Source organism: Melopsittacus undulatus, chromosome 1 (assembly GCF_012275295.1).
Source record: "Melopsittacus undulatus isolate bMelUnd1 chromosome 1, bMelUnd1.mat.Z, whole genome shotgun sequence".
In the NCBI taxonomy this organism is placed as follows: domain Eukaryota; kingdom Metazoa; phylum Chordata; class Aves; order Psittaciformes; family Psittaculidae; genus Melopsittacus; species Melopsittacus undulatus.
In genome coordinates this window covers 102,788,601-102,803,981 of record NC_047527.1, presented here as the reverse complement: position 1 = coordinate 102,803,981, position 15,381 = coordinate 102,788,601, and the positions used below count along the sequence as shown (strand labels likewise).

Below are 15,381 nucleotides of genomic sequence, written 5' to 3'. Positions count from 1 at the left end.
TTAAAGTAAGTGTTTCTTGATTAATTTGTTTACTTATTTTGTACACAATAATATCTGAAGCTACATTGTCAGCCGTGGTTGTTTCTGAGAGACAAACCTCCATGCTCTAAACTATTGCCTCTAGAAATATGTACCATCTTCACAAGGATTAGATTTACTACTCTTTGGAAAACCCCAGCTTATCCTGTCATTGTTGAATGAGGGAACCACTGTGACAATTTTCATCTCTAGCATATTCTGCAAGGTGATAAAAATTGTAATTACCTCTTTTTGCTCTTTCTTTTGGTGTGTTTCTGAAACACAACTTAACGTTTCAGAAGTCCCAGAAATCTGACTGAAGACACTTGAACTTCGGCACTCCCCTCTATGTCTTAACCTGTCTCCCTGCATAAAATAATGCAAAACAGTTGACTTTCCACATTTCCTGACAGTCATTCTTAGAAGTAAAAATTCTTTAACAGAATCTAAAGCACCCACAAAATTCAGTATGTTTGTCTTTTTACAGATAATTAAATTATATCCATAAAGGCAAGTAAAAGAATGAGGTTTTTTCTTCAATTTCAAATACTTTATTCCTGTAGTTACACTGTGGAAAGGTACCATGCCTCAAGACCTACATTTAGCCCACTGATGTATTCCTGCATCCAAATCACTAAGTTCAGATGGACTAGCTCAGTAGCAACCTTTTCAGCTGGACCCCAAGAATCTTCTCATCTTTTTAGTTACAGGGAGAAGAGCGAAGTGATCCCAATCAGCTCTCAGTCCTGTGCTGGTTTTGGCTGTGGTAGAGCTCATTTTCTTCACAGTAGCTAGTATGGGGCTGTGTCTTGAATTTGTGCTGGAAATACTGTTGATAACACATCAAATTTTTTCATTATTGCTGAGCAGTTCTTACACAGAGTCTAATATGCATAGGTGCACAAAGGATGCTGGGGTATACAAAGAGTTGAGAGTGGACACACCTGGGACAACTGACGCAAACTGACCCAAGGAATACTCCATACCATATGGCATAATGCTTAGCATATAAAGCTGGGGAAGAAGAAGAAGGAAGGGGGGGATATTTGGAGTGATGGAATTTGTCTTCCCAAGTAATTGTTACACATGATGGAACCCTGCTCTCCTGGATATGCCAGAACCTGCTGATGGGAAGTGGTGAATGAATTCCTTGTTTTGCTTTGCCTGTGTGGGTGGCTTTTGCTTTACCTATTAATCTGTATTTGTCTCAGCCCATTAGTTTTCTCACATTCTTTCATCCCAACACAGGCAGAGTGAGCGAGCAGCTGTGTGGTGCTTAGTTGCTGTCTGGGATTAAACCACAACAGGTTAATGATTATTTGTTCACCTTCTGACAAAAGATTGTAAGGAAGGTATATTGGAGTCTGCTACCTCTTATTACAACTGCATGTGAATAAGGCAGGCTTCTGAAAGAAATTAGCTTGATGTCCTTTTTTGCTAATCCAAGCTGAAACTACTGTTGGGTGTTTCATACACAGCTGCAGTACTGTCAGTGGGCTAAAAGGTATCACCCTTGCCTTCTATAGGCAAAAATATTTGTAAAGGAATAAGAATCTCAGAGGATGACCCAATGCTTTTGAACTAAAATGCCTTCATGCATGCTTAATGCCTTCTAAGATACCTGGATGGTATCTAAGACATACCTATGGCATGTTAGATACAATGTAGGATATACAGGAACTGGCAGACACCTTTTTATAGATGCGTTTAGAAGCTGCATGAGATGACCCAGCACCTCAAATGACACTTGACACCTATAAGGTGAGTAGTATGTGGAATCTTGAAATTCAGGTATCTAAGTGGCATAACCTAGTTGTGGCTGATACCCAGTGTCATCTGAGGTGTTTCTACACATCCCTGGCCAACAGATGTCAACAGAAGTTCATATTGCTTCTGTGTCTCATTTGTCAGTCCCATGTGGATGTGACAGATAGCTCAAGTGTCTCAAATATTCCTAAATGCCTATGCATAGGAAAATGAATTGCACCATTTTATCATCGCAATATAAACCCTTTGCACGCAGAAAGACTTGAGCTTTTACCTGCCCAACACAAAAAAATAAAGAAATATAAAGGGAGTCCAAAGTATCATAGAAGTGAAAAGGGGATTAAAAAAAAGAAATTAATTCTTTAAGGTGAAGCTTTTATTTGCTTTTCATCTGGACTGCGCAACTGACAAGCAATATAAAAACAACACAAGAGAACTGTCCTCAAAAAATTCCAGGTGCCATCTGTAAGGCAAAGGAGACTTTCTGTCTTGATCAAACTTCATTTAGCAATTGACAACCATAAATGGAAGCAAAACAAACCAAAGTAGAATGATGGCTATCGATGAGGAGAATGATGAAAAAGTGAATATTCAACATTATTAAATAACTAAAACTATTTGGGTCTATTTTGCATTTTGAAGCTACTAGAAGAATAAAGAAAGTAAAATGACAGAAAGGATAACATTTACAGTTGAGTCTTCAGGATCATATTTACAGATGCAAGTTACAATAATTTTTCAAATATTACTATTCCCTACCTGTTTTCTGTATTCTATTTCTGTGCATAGACTGTGCTCATCACCACCTTCATCCATGTAAGTTTCTGGTACTGCAATGGGAACACAGGTACTATGACTGGTCAAAAATTGTTCATATTTCCTTGTTACTGAGCAATTTCTTTCAGTATTGTAATAAGTCAGGTCTAAGCAGCTGTTGTCTATATCCTTTCTGACATCTGTCATGGCATAGTTATTTTCCTCTATGTCTTTGGCTGAAATTTTCACCGAAGTCTTCTTTTTGGCTGTTGTTTTGAGGCTTCGTTTCATTGTTTTGCCACAATGGCCCAAAATTCTGTCTTTCACAGACTGCAGGCCCTTGCGAATCTGCGCAACAGTCTTCTGACTTTTGGTCATTTGTCCAGATACCTCTTGATCCGTTGAAGAGTCAGTATTGAACGAATTCAGCAGCAAGGCAATGAATAGGTTGAGCACCTTAAAACAGTTGAAGTAAGTTGGAGACACTACTGGTAACAGAAAAAGCATTTCAGAAAACCTTCCTTAGATAAAAACATCTCAGTCTTGCTTTCATCAACCACTGCAATGAAATAATTTACTATTATACTGAAATATTAATATATTATAATATGGCTCTTTCTGGAAGGAACGGCAGGAACAAAAAGAAGGAAGTGACAATTTGGGTCTAGCAAATATATTTTCACATGCTCTGATGTCCATAATACCTACAAGGAGGTGGATATGTAGAAAAACAGCAGGCAAAGATAAATTTTAGTAACACTACCATCAAAAAGGATCTGGTATGTGCCAACAAATCAAACACATGAAAAAGATTTTGTATTCCTGCATATATACAGTAGATCAATTATATGGCACACAAACCAGAAAATCTGGGAACTTTAGATAATAAAAGGATAAGTTGGCAAGCATTAAAAGCACTGAATAATTTGGTTAATTGATCCTAGTAACATCAAAGATGAAGAAATCAGAGACCAAATTATCAAAAGCACTGCACTTCTATACTCTGGGTAGAATAAATAATTTTATTTTTGCTTAGCGGCTACCTCTTGTATGAGAAAGAGAAAGGGGGAAAGGAAAAAAAGTCAGAAGAAAAACATACATTAAGTAACAGCCAGAACAAAAGAATACTGTGAATATTTTTCAAAGAATAAAGTTTGGAAAAAGATGCTAGTGTAATTCGATTTATTTAAAATGGACTGAAAAATAGCTTGAAACTCACCACCAGGTTTCCTATGACCAGGACTACCAAGAAAATGGGAAGACACAGCCCTTTTCCAGCCACTTCCATACATTCCCACATGGTTTCAATCCATTCTCCACATAATATTCGGAATATAATCAGGAATGAATGATAAAAATCCTTCATATGCCAGCGCAATTGTTCATCAGTGCTTATTTTATGAGAATATTCTTTATAATAAGTGCCTAAAACCTGCCTTCCTACTACAGCAAAAATAAATATAGTGATAATCAAAACCAGAGTGAGGTTACCCAGAGCACCAACTGAGTTTAGAATTATTTTCATAAGAGTATTTAAGGCTGGCCAGAATTTTGCCAATTTGAAGATCCTGAGCTGTAAGCAAAACACAAGAGAACAATGTGAGTAGCAAACACTACATAGATATCACAGCACAAATAAAAACAGAGCTTGCTTTTATCATGCTGGCTTTACTACAAGAACACCACCATAACTTTTCCCCCAGAGAAAGGTTTATATTTGTTGAAACACTGTGCTTCAGCTCAGATAGTTAATTAGTATTAATAATGATGATGATAATAGAAATATTATTCAAGTGGCTTATAGGTGCTTGCATGAGGCTTATGAAATGACTGCATTGTAGACTAAATCAAATATATAAGAAAAATCGAAAAAATTATTTTTTTCTGCCTCTTACACAACTGACTTAAAATAGGATCTGAAAAGCCAGGTGGGATCTATTGCATGCATTTGCATGAGTAAAAAGGACACTTTTAGTAAAATTAGCATCAGAGCTGCTCCAATCTTTCCATCATGATAAACAAGATGAAACAGAATTCAAATTAATTTCTAGGTGTGATGACTCTGAAAAGGTATGAAGAATGTTAGAAACATTTAGGAAATATAGCATTCTAAATACATAGTAAGGATGCAAACAAAAACATAACATTACACATAGACATCTCAGAGATACCCTGCCTGCTGCCTAAGATGGAGGAAAGCCTTAAGAAGACCTCAAGGCCAAGCCTAAGCATTGAGGAAAGCTATGTTATTTTACAAATCTCAATTCAAAAGGAAAAGCTGTGAGGGAACCATTGCTATCCCTAAGCTCAGATAATACCTTTTCCATTTAATGGAAGATCTGAAACGTAGTTGAGTGGTACCACTCTACAGACCTAACAGAAAGCCAGTGAACTGTCTGCTAGGTCAAATCTTCAAAAGAGCACATTGTGCCACAGGATTTATAGTATCCAATACATACAGTATAATAATCATATTGAATGCATTTGCTAATATTTGTTTAATATTCAATCTAATTAAATATTCACACTGGCTTGCTATTTACTAATGAAGAGAAGCAATTTAACAGGTTCATCAGTAAAATAATCTGAGGGCATTTCACTGTAATCTTTTACAAATCTATACAACATATGCTTAAAAAAGAATAAAGAAATAATTACCAGCCTGAAATATGATAGATTTTCTTTAAAGCTTATTAGGTCAATCATAACAACTATGCTATCAAAAATATTCCATTTTTGCTGAAAATAGTTGTAAGGATCAAGAGCAATGATTTTCAAGATCATTTCTGTTGTAAAAATCACGGTGAAGACCTAGAAAGAGGAAAAAGAAATCCAGCAAAAAGTCACTGAAAAAGTTATGTCTCTTTATGGGATTGTCCAAATATAAATAAGGGGTCATAACTCCATATTCATTCTAACATAGATCTAACTTACCAAGTCACTTCTACGAAATATTTCTTGATAATCAGAGTTCACATGAGGCTGCTCCAAAGCCATGAGAAAGGTATTTGCAATAATGCAAACCATGATCAAGTTATCAGCAGATCGACTCAAAATTACCATTTTCACCTTCTCTTTGAGTGCTCTCCAGAATGGACAACAATTCCAAATTAGACACTTTCGAGTAAGATGCTTCCATCGAGAAGGGCATGTAATTTTTGACTTTTGCATTTCTAAATGACAAAGAGGTAAAGTGACATACAGATAATCTTATGTGCAATATCATAGCATAAAGAAAAAAGACAATCATTCATAGAAATGCTTAAAAAGAAAAATCATTCATGTGAGCAAAATGGCATCATTGAAAATAAACAGTTTCACACATTCTACACAAACATATTACAGGCTATCTGAAGGTCACTATCAACAAATCTCTTAATTAAAGAAATAGGTGATATTGCCCACCTCTTCATATGTTTGTTTAACTATTGATAATAAAGGGTCTGTATTAAGGAGAAATAACTGCCTTTGGAAACTGTCAGCTTGCTTTCTGTGAATTGCATCTATGCAATCTTGAGAATGTCTTCCTACATGCTGGAAGGCTGATATTAACTTCACTTCAAAGCTTTCTCTCTGGCCTGAACCAGCCCAGCATTGGGCAAGTGCTCCAGCAACTGGCTTGGCATCACTCTACTGAACTCAGTGTATTTCTTGTACTGGCAAGACTGGGGGACAAACTGGACATAGTATGTGGTCTAGGAGGTGCTTAATAAACAACAATAATAACTTTTCCCCTGGCTATACTCCTTTTAATAAGTCTAGGATACTGTTAGCCATTGCTGCTACAAGAGCATGTTGTATGCTCAGCTCACTGCCCACAAGGACCCACAGGGCCTTTCCTGCAGAGCTGCTTCCCAGCCATCCAGCTCACAGCCCGTATTGTTGCAAGAGGTTCTTGCAGATTTATCGAAGTTTACATTTGTTCTGGTTGAATTTTCATAAAGTTCCTGTTGGCCCATTCCTCCAGCCTAAGTCCCCCTAGATGGCAGCCCTTACCTCCAGTGTATCAAGAGGTTCCCCCCTAATTTGGTATCATAGGACAAGGGGCAATGGGTGTAAACTGGAGCATAGGAGGTTCCACATTAACATCAGGAAGAACTTCTTTACTATAAGAGTGACAGAGTACTGGAACAGGTTGCCCAGGGGGGTTGTGAAGTCTCCTACGTTGGAGATATTCAAGGCCCACCTGGACAAGTTCCTGTGTGATGTACTCTAGGTTACCCTGCTCTTGCAGTGGGTTGGACTAGATGATCTTTTGAGGTTCCTTCCAACCCTTGGGATTCTGTGATTCTGTGATCTGCAAAATTCAAGATCAAGCCCTCTGTTGCCTCCTCCAGGTCACTTAGGACAAGACAGGTCAGAGGATACACCCCGGTGGTACTCCACTTATTACCTGCCTCAGGGCAGAATACAGCTTGTTCACCAGACACTTAAATCCAAACATCCAATCTTTTTTTTTTGACCAGATGGTTGTCCACCATTGCAGATCCTAACACCCTAACTTGGAAGAAAAAGTACTCTGCGAGACAGTGTTGTAAACATTGCTAAAGTCAAGGTAATTGAAAACATTGCTCCCTTCTCATCCACAAACCCCATTCATTTTACTGTATAGTGCAATCAGGTTGGCCAGGTATGATCTTTGGTAATTGTAAGTCACAATTACAGATATGTGATATGAAAATATTTACTTTACTGAAAGGTACATTTAATAGCAGCATAATTTCCTCTAGTGACTTTAAAAATAATGCTGGCTGTTTGTGACATTTTGATCTCTTAGGTCAAGTTACACAATCACCATAGGAAAAACACTAAAGAATGACTTAACACTAATTACCTGTAATAATATTGGCTGCACTCATTAACCTTTGTCTTTGAAAAGGATCATTAATAGAGTCCACTGACAATTCATAGGACAGCAGTAACTGCCTCTGGTTAGAAAGACAACAGAAGATAATATAACAAAAGAATATGAAGAAATGGCAAATATTAATAAAAATATGTCCAGCATAAGATCAATATGACTTTTTAAATACACATTTTTATGAATCCTTACCTTGCTGGAAGGATGTAAAATGAAACAATAAAACAATATCATGTGTTTGCTTTTGATGGTGTGTTCCACCCTCCAACCCTTTATTTCCCAACTCTGCTTAAGTGATAACTATCAGTGGTGGTAATGCATACATCTGGGAAGGGCAAAGAACATTTCATCAAAACCAGTAATATTTTTCATTAAGTTGTTTCCTTCTGAAAATGTTTAACAACTACAATAATGACATTATACAAGTAGTACTAGGGTCTTAGTAACATGATAGTAAGAAGTGTCCATGAGATACACGGTATTTTGCTAGTGTCAAAGGTACTGCAAAAAAAATCCCAAGATTAGGAAAAGTAAGAATTTCAACTCTCAAGAGCAGTTTCTTAATGGATTTAGAAAGGAGTGATGAGCAGAAGAGCCAGAAGTCACAGCTGTAATCAAGATGTGAAAGAGCACATGTAGGATTCAGCCTAATATTCAGGCATCCACACTTAACTTCTCATGTGAACAATGCATCTAAAATCTGCTTTATTATAATTGATGCTTTATATACATATAAAAGTTTGATAGTTTGATTCATTTAAATATGAGTGTTTGATGCCATTTGAGACTGTCTGTTTAGACATTTGATATCTGAGACATCCACAGTCTCAGACCAAGCAGACATGACACATCACGTCTGTACCCTTCTGCAGAGCAGTTGGAGACCAAGTAAGACACTCTAGAAAACATCTAATGTCACTAGGGATTAATTTGTGACCCAAAAATTCAAATCTATAGTCGACTCTGGGAGTTTAGAACGTAAATAACATGTAGACACCTGCAAACAAAAACCTGGAGCACAATCCAGTTGCCTAAATCTAGAAATTTAGTAACATTTAAGATGCCTTAATGTATTTGAGATATTTACACAGTGCTGGAGGATGTGCCACAGTCACCAAAGATACCAGCATATCCAAGATTTCCAAGAACATCTAAAAATGGCACTAGATTCTTATAGTTACAAAAGTGAATTATGCCCCTATCTTCATACTGAACTAAATTCCACCCAGAATATTTAGGCTAGAGAACTAGCTGTGTGTACAAAAAGAGAAAGGTTAGGCCATTAGGGAAATTCTAAAACTTACAGGATTTTGCATGTTTATTTATGCTGCACAATATGCTGACAGATCTTTCCATAGCTCTAAGTGCTGAGGTCTACACTGTATCTTAACTATGCTACTGACGACCACTTCAAACTTCCCTTTCAAGTCATTTAGTTCTGTCTCCCTCTGGTCACAAAATCTAGCTTTCAGATTGCTTTAAAACACAAGTTAATCCAATGCACGAAAGAGGGGGGGCGTGGTAGGTGGGAGGAGGTGTGTGTTAAAAATTGTCATACCACATGAAAGTCTAATGAATCTATCTTCTGTTTCAAATACTTACAAGCTTCTTCTGGCAGTGAATAGGCTGTGACTGAAATATGTGCTCATCTTTGTCATGATCACTTAAAATTGAACTTTTTCTTAAAGTAGGTTTTTCTTTTTTCATCTCTTTTTCTTCTGAAGTTTTTAACTCAGCAGCTGACATTTTGGATTCAACATGTAGGGCCTTATTACCTTCTCCCGTAGCCAACATCTGTAAAAGAATCAGCAAAAGATCTATTGATACAAGACAAATGCCAATGCATGAACTAGGATCATATACAATTTAATTATTATATTATCTGCATGCTCTGCATCAACAATCACTACTTTTAAAATATTAAACTACTATAAAAAGATAGTAGTACAAAATGCCATTTACAACACTGAAAGATAAAACAGTGTTACTTACCAGCTACTGTAATTAAAGTCTGTCTTTGCCACTTTAGAAATTGCATTTTGTATCTGAATTACAGGATACTCTGCTGTATCCTTTTACTCTCCTTTTCCTGCTTTGGAAAGGCCTTGAGCCCAAAGACAATAGAAGACTAAGGGCTTAAACAAAATCCTATCTGAACTACTAATCCCATTGAATGAAAAACAGGTGGAAGAAAAACCTAAGTAAAGCTTGGCAAGCTGGAATTTTGGACAGAGAAACATTACAGGTCTGTCAACAGCTATAGAGGAAGAATTTGGCAAATTGGTGATGCAATTTACCTTAATGATGAAATTGGATAGTTGCTAGAGAATATTTGAATGTCCTTTTACAAGTCTGACTTTTCTGACTGTTAGCAGTAAATCAGAGGTACCTTTATAAAAAGTTAGAAGATAAAATGTCCTACCAATAACTTTCAACCTACATTATTGCCTCAGCTAAGAGCTTTGTTTCTCAGAAATAAAAAAATTTCTCATAAATAACAACAAAGTGACACCTGCTCCTATACAGGCAAGGAATGAATGAATCTAGACAATATTGTGCCAAGAGTAAACACTAGAGAAATCTATGAAGTCTCCAAACCAACAGCAAAGAAATTAACACAGTCTCTGGATGTCCAGCTACATTAATATGGAACTAATGGCATTAGCCTGGACAAAGACTATGTCTGCTCTTGTCAAATGATAGGCCTTCTGTATACAGTCACTCAAAAAAGGCATGACTAGCCTTAAATAGCCAATCAAGTGGCTCTCGGAAAGCTTACATTTTAAATCAGTCCTGAAATCTATCAGCATCAGAACTTCCAGTATCAAGGAACTGTAGAAATTACAATTTTTCTTATAGAGAATCATAGAATAGTGAGGGTTGGAAAGGACCTTAAGACAATCTAGCTCCAATCCCCCTGCCATGGGCAGGGACACCTCACACTAAACCATATCACCCAAGGCTTCATCCAACCTGGCCTTGAACACTGCCAGGGATGGAGCATTCACAGCGTCCTTGGGCAATCCATTCCAGTACCTCACCACCCGAACAATAAAGAATTTCTTCCTTATATCCAGTCTAAACCTCTGCTGTTTAAGTTTCAACCTGTTACCCCTTGTCCTATCACTACAGTCCCTAATGAATAGTCCCTCACCGTCATCCCTGTAGGCGTCCTCCAGTTACTGGAAGGCTGCTATGAGGTGTCCAAGCAGCCTTCTCTTCTCCAGGCTGAACAGCCACAACTTTCAATTTATGCACTCGTACTTCCTTCATCAAACTACACAGTAATAGCAAGAAGGAATATTCAGATAAAGGGATTTTTGTACACAGCAATAGTAGCAGTGTATGAGAATGAGGTAAATCACAGAGCACAGGCATCTGTGCAATACCATGAAAGCTATATACTTGATAGCAAGCCAGTCCTGTGCAATATCAGGTCTGCAAATCCTAAAACTTAATATGATTTAACTTGGGCTTATTCTGTTAGTTTGCAACACAGAAATGCTTATATATATGTATATATTTTTATATATTTATATGTATTTGTATATATAGACACATACATGCACTTATAAAGCGACAGAAAGACAAATGAAGTGTAAGAAAATATTTCAAAAAGCAGATGCTTAATTAAAACTCTTATTTCCCTAATTCACAAACTGAAAAAAAAAAACAAAAGGAACCATATATTATATATATATTATCTGTAATAATTTACAAACCTGTTCTTCCTCTAGAACTTGATAGGCATCCTGAAGTAATTTTTCTTTTTCCTCTAGAGCTTTATTTTGCTCTTTATATGCCAAAGTTACCACAGCCAAGATCAGATTGAAGAGATAAAATGAGCATAAAAAGATGACTGCCATAAAAAATAAAACATAGCTCTTTCCAGATGTACGAATAGTCTGTGAGGAAAAAGTTATAATAAATAAACATTATAATAATTTCTATACAACCTAACTTTTAAAATAGAATTTTTAACTAACTTTAAACAGTTTATTTTCCTATACAAAACAAAGGCTCAGCATACTGCACTGTTTTCATTAAAAAACAGTAGGATATACCTCTGGTCTAAGTTAAAAAGAAGGTGTAGAAACACATGTAGTTAGGACTTCCCCTGGCCTCCAAGTGATTAAATTTCAGCTCTTAAAAATGTGATAACACAATGTTTTCTCTTTCTTAACAGACCATCAAACATTCATAATGATGCCACTACAAAGAATAATTTACAAAACACATTCTGAAAATTAAATTTAATATCTCACAGCAAATTGGGCAAATGATCATCAGAGTTTAAGTTAAGAGAAGACAACTTCAGCTGTAAAGAGAGACACAGGTGGCTACCAGAGAAATGAATAAAGCTCGGTAATACAGATGAAAGTTAAGATTATCTAAACAATCATGAAAGATGCTTTGATGGGAGAATCAGAGGCAGTGTTTAGACTGATTGCTTACTGTTACATTTTCTCAATTTGTAAAGGCTGCTGTAAATAAGTTAAGGTGGACTATATGAAAGTTACAAAACAAGGCAGAGGATAATGCCTTTCTAGCAAAGGCCCTACATAGATGTAAGGGACCCAGAGAATTCTCTACATGCAATTTTTGTACCATTTTTACCAAAAAGTGGAACATGAAAGTTAAATTCAGCTCTCTGAAACAAAACATAAAGGTTACTTTTTTTTTCTGATATCAATTGTCAAAATTTTTTGAAATCGGTGCATATGTTGAGCCAAAAGGCTTTTCTGAGGAGTCAGGACTTCAAAGGAAGAGAAACAGTGTGTGTAACAAGTCCTTATCCCCCCTGCAGCCGCAGTGAACTCACTAGCCAAATCCACTATATACCCAAATCCTTTGGTGGTTTCATATTAATATTTAACTATTAATCACCGACCCAAGTGTGCTCTCCAATGAGCATACACAGCAGGATTGCTTCCATCCAATGTCACTCACAGAAGGCGTAGCAACTTCGTCACTTGAAGCTAATTCTTCAATATTTATATTGATTTTAGAAGAAATTTGGTATCAGTAGTGTTGAGACAGGTGCAGATTTTTCTAGTGGACATAACATTCTAAACTGCATGTCTAAAGTCATAGCAGGTAATAAAAGTACCTACTTGTCTGTAGAGACGTTCCCAGTAATCCTGTGTCATAAGACGAAACAAAGAAAGGAAAGCCCAACCAAAATGATCAAAACTTGTATAACCAAAGTCAGGATTCTTCCCAATCTTCCTACAGATATAGTTTTGGGGGCACTCATTGCTAGCAACAAAAGAAACATTAAACAGTATTCACTTGCAGTGTTAGATTGCACCTGAAAGCATCCAGTATGCAACATCAAATATATATTTGGTCAGTTTATCTGAAAGTCTGTTTCATTATTCCCCAATATAATTCTGCTAGAAGGGCTGATTTATTTCAGACAATCCTAGAAAGTCACTTGTCCAATCAAACTGGCTAGACAGAAGCTCTAGTTCTGCTTAGTTTCTGACTAGGCAGAAATTCTCCACTGATGTAGGTTACATTCAAACAAAGAGGGGAAAAAATGGATATTTAAAAAATAATTCACCAAGAGGAGAAGAGTTTATTCATATTTCACAAGTCTTTACTATCTCTTTTCCTACTCATGCATATAATTCTACATTACCATGATACTACCAGTGGTTAGCAACAAAGCACATAAACAATTGCTTGCATCCTAGTACTATACTTCATTCTTTTTCTGATGTAAAATATCTGGGCTTTAATTTAATAACACACAGACATTCCACCCTCTTCATCACCATTCCTTTGGGCCAGAAAATATATCTGGAGGAAAAAATAAGGAAGTATACTAAAACTGTTTTGCTCACTTACTCAGGATATGAACTGAACCCACAGAGCAATATTTCAGAAGATTTATTCATTCTAGCGCAGATATCTAATAAAAAATAATTAATTAATTAATAAATCAAGGAACCAAAAAATCAGAAGTTGTCAGTTCTTACAGCACTCTGGCAGTAAACCATACATTGTTGCACTTTAAAAGAAAAGACCTTGCTGGACCACATCTCTGTGAAAGGCTCCCTTCACAGCAAAAGGCACATAGGGTTGTTTCTCAACAGATCTGTCCCTATCACAGTTAAAAAAAAATAATAATAAGTAACAGCTCACAAGGTAAGATTTTATTTGATTTCTGGTAAAAATAGAAATGTCTGTCAGAAGCAGGCAAAATCCCTGAACAATATAAATAAGTAATTGAAACATTCTCTGTGCAGTACCCCTCAAAATAGTATCCCCATACAATGTGCATAGGTGAAGAAGCAAATGCTTATAGAAAACTCAGTCTCTTCTATCTTACAAACTGCTAATCTTTCTCCAAATCCAGGATCCACTAATCTCACATTCAGTTGCCCAGAGACTTCCTATTACTACTTGTGCAAATGGAAGGACATACCTTCTCGTGAGAAATAGGTGCAACTATGATTTAACACCTCTGCTAAAAAATCCCCAACACATACATAACAAAATACACACATTATGAAATGAGAGAAAAGAATAAAATTTACCTTTAGTATCTGGTACATAGATCTTAGCATCCTTACATAATGTGTCATTGTAATCAGTATTATTGAGGACACATTTGGATGTTAAATTGCCCATAAAAAGCTGAAGGCCTATTAGAGCAAATATACTCAAGCAAAAAACAGTGAAGATCAACACATCTGTAAGTCTCTTAACAGATTCAATAAGTGAATTTACGATGACTTTCAGACCTAAAAAAGTAAGATTCAACAATATGCAAAATGAGAAGAGGAATGCAGTAGTGTTCCCATATGGTAATATACAACAGTGCAAGTATGTTATGGTTTTGTAACTTCAGAATACTAAATGAGGTAAAATAAATCATAGGAATGATTGATGTGTTTTTACTTAAAATTCCTAATCATATCTTATCTGGCTTTTACTTACTTCTAACACTAATTTTGCTAACTTGAAAATTCTAAATTAAGATGGCATCTAAGCAAACTCTTTAAGAATGTTAATGAATATGGACAGATTTCTGTGCTTGATTAACATTCAACAAGTACTTCACATTGTGCCAAATATACACAAGTTCAGATAGATGACATCAACTGCTCCACCCCTGTCCATCACTTTTGTAGCCCAGTCATAGAAGGCCACCAAATTGGTCAGGCAGGATTTTCCCCTAGTAAAGCCATGCTGGCTGTAACCAAGCACCTTGTTATGTACTCTATGTACTCTATGTACTCATATGTACTCTAGCATGCCTTCCAAGAGAATCTGCTCCCTGATTTTGCCAGGCACAGAGGTGAGACTGACTGGTCTGTAATTCCCCGGGTCATCCATTTTCCCCTTCTTGAAAATGGGAGTTATATTTCCCTTTTTCCAGTCGTCAGGAACTGCACCTGACTGCCATGATTTTTCAAATATGATGGCCAGTGGCTTTGCAACTTCATTCGCCAGCTCCTTCAGGACCCACGGATGGATTTCATCAGGTCCCATGGACTTGTGTACATTCAGGTTCTTAAGATGGTCTCGAACCAGATCCTCTCCTACAGTGGGCCCAAGGTCTAAGTTTTCACAGTCCCTGTGTCCGCCCTCCAAGACTTGGGTGCTGCGGTCAGAGCCTTTGCCAGTGAAGACCGAGGCAAAGAAGCCATTCAGAACCTCAGCCTTCTCCAAGTCCTGTGTAGCCAGTTCTCCCGAAAGCTTCCGGAGGGGGCCTACATTGTCCTTAGTCTGTTTTTTAGCCGCTACATACCTATAACTATATATACATTACAATAAAGGATAGCTTCTGCTGGCCTCATGGAATTTTGTCTTTGAAGTTATAAAAAAATAAAAAATATATTTACAATTACATGGAAATTGTAAGGGTAATATAGATGATGACAACAGGGTGAGTGATGCTCCTGACCCCTGAACAGTTTGGGCCTGGAGCAAGCAGTCCAGCTCCCTCCCAGCTTTTAACTACTGAC

The 15,381-nt window shown here is 36.8% G+C and overlaps 1 protein-coding gene across 1 annotated transcript in view; it reads right to left on the bottom strand.

The window, feature by feature from the left end:
- The window catches only part of LOC101879080 (sodium channel protein type 5 subunit alpha-like), a 39,677-nt gene that overhangs the window by 15,104 nt on the left and 9,192 nt on the right, over positions 1-15,381 (bottom strand). Inside the window, 10 exon segments of the mRNA XM_034060467.1 lie at positions 2,545-2,997; positions 3,761-4,114; positions 5,200-5,352; positions 5,476-5,714; positions 7,367-7,469; positions 9,005-9,196; positions 11,125-11,307; positions 12,517-12,661; positions 13,256-13,319; positions 13,912-14,154. Of these exon segments, the coding sequence (XP_033916358.1) occupies positions 2,545-2,997; positions 3,761-4,114; positions 5,200-5,352; positions 5,476-5,714; positions 7,367-7,469; positions 9,005-9,196; positions 11,125-11,307; positions 12,517-12,661; positions 13,256-13,319; positions 13,912-14,154 (2,129 nt within the window).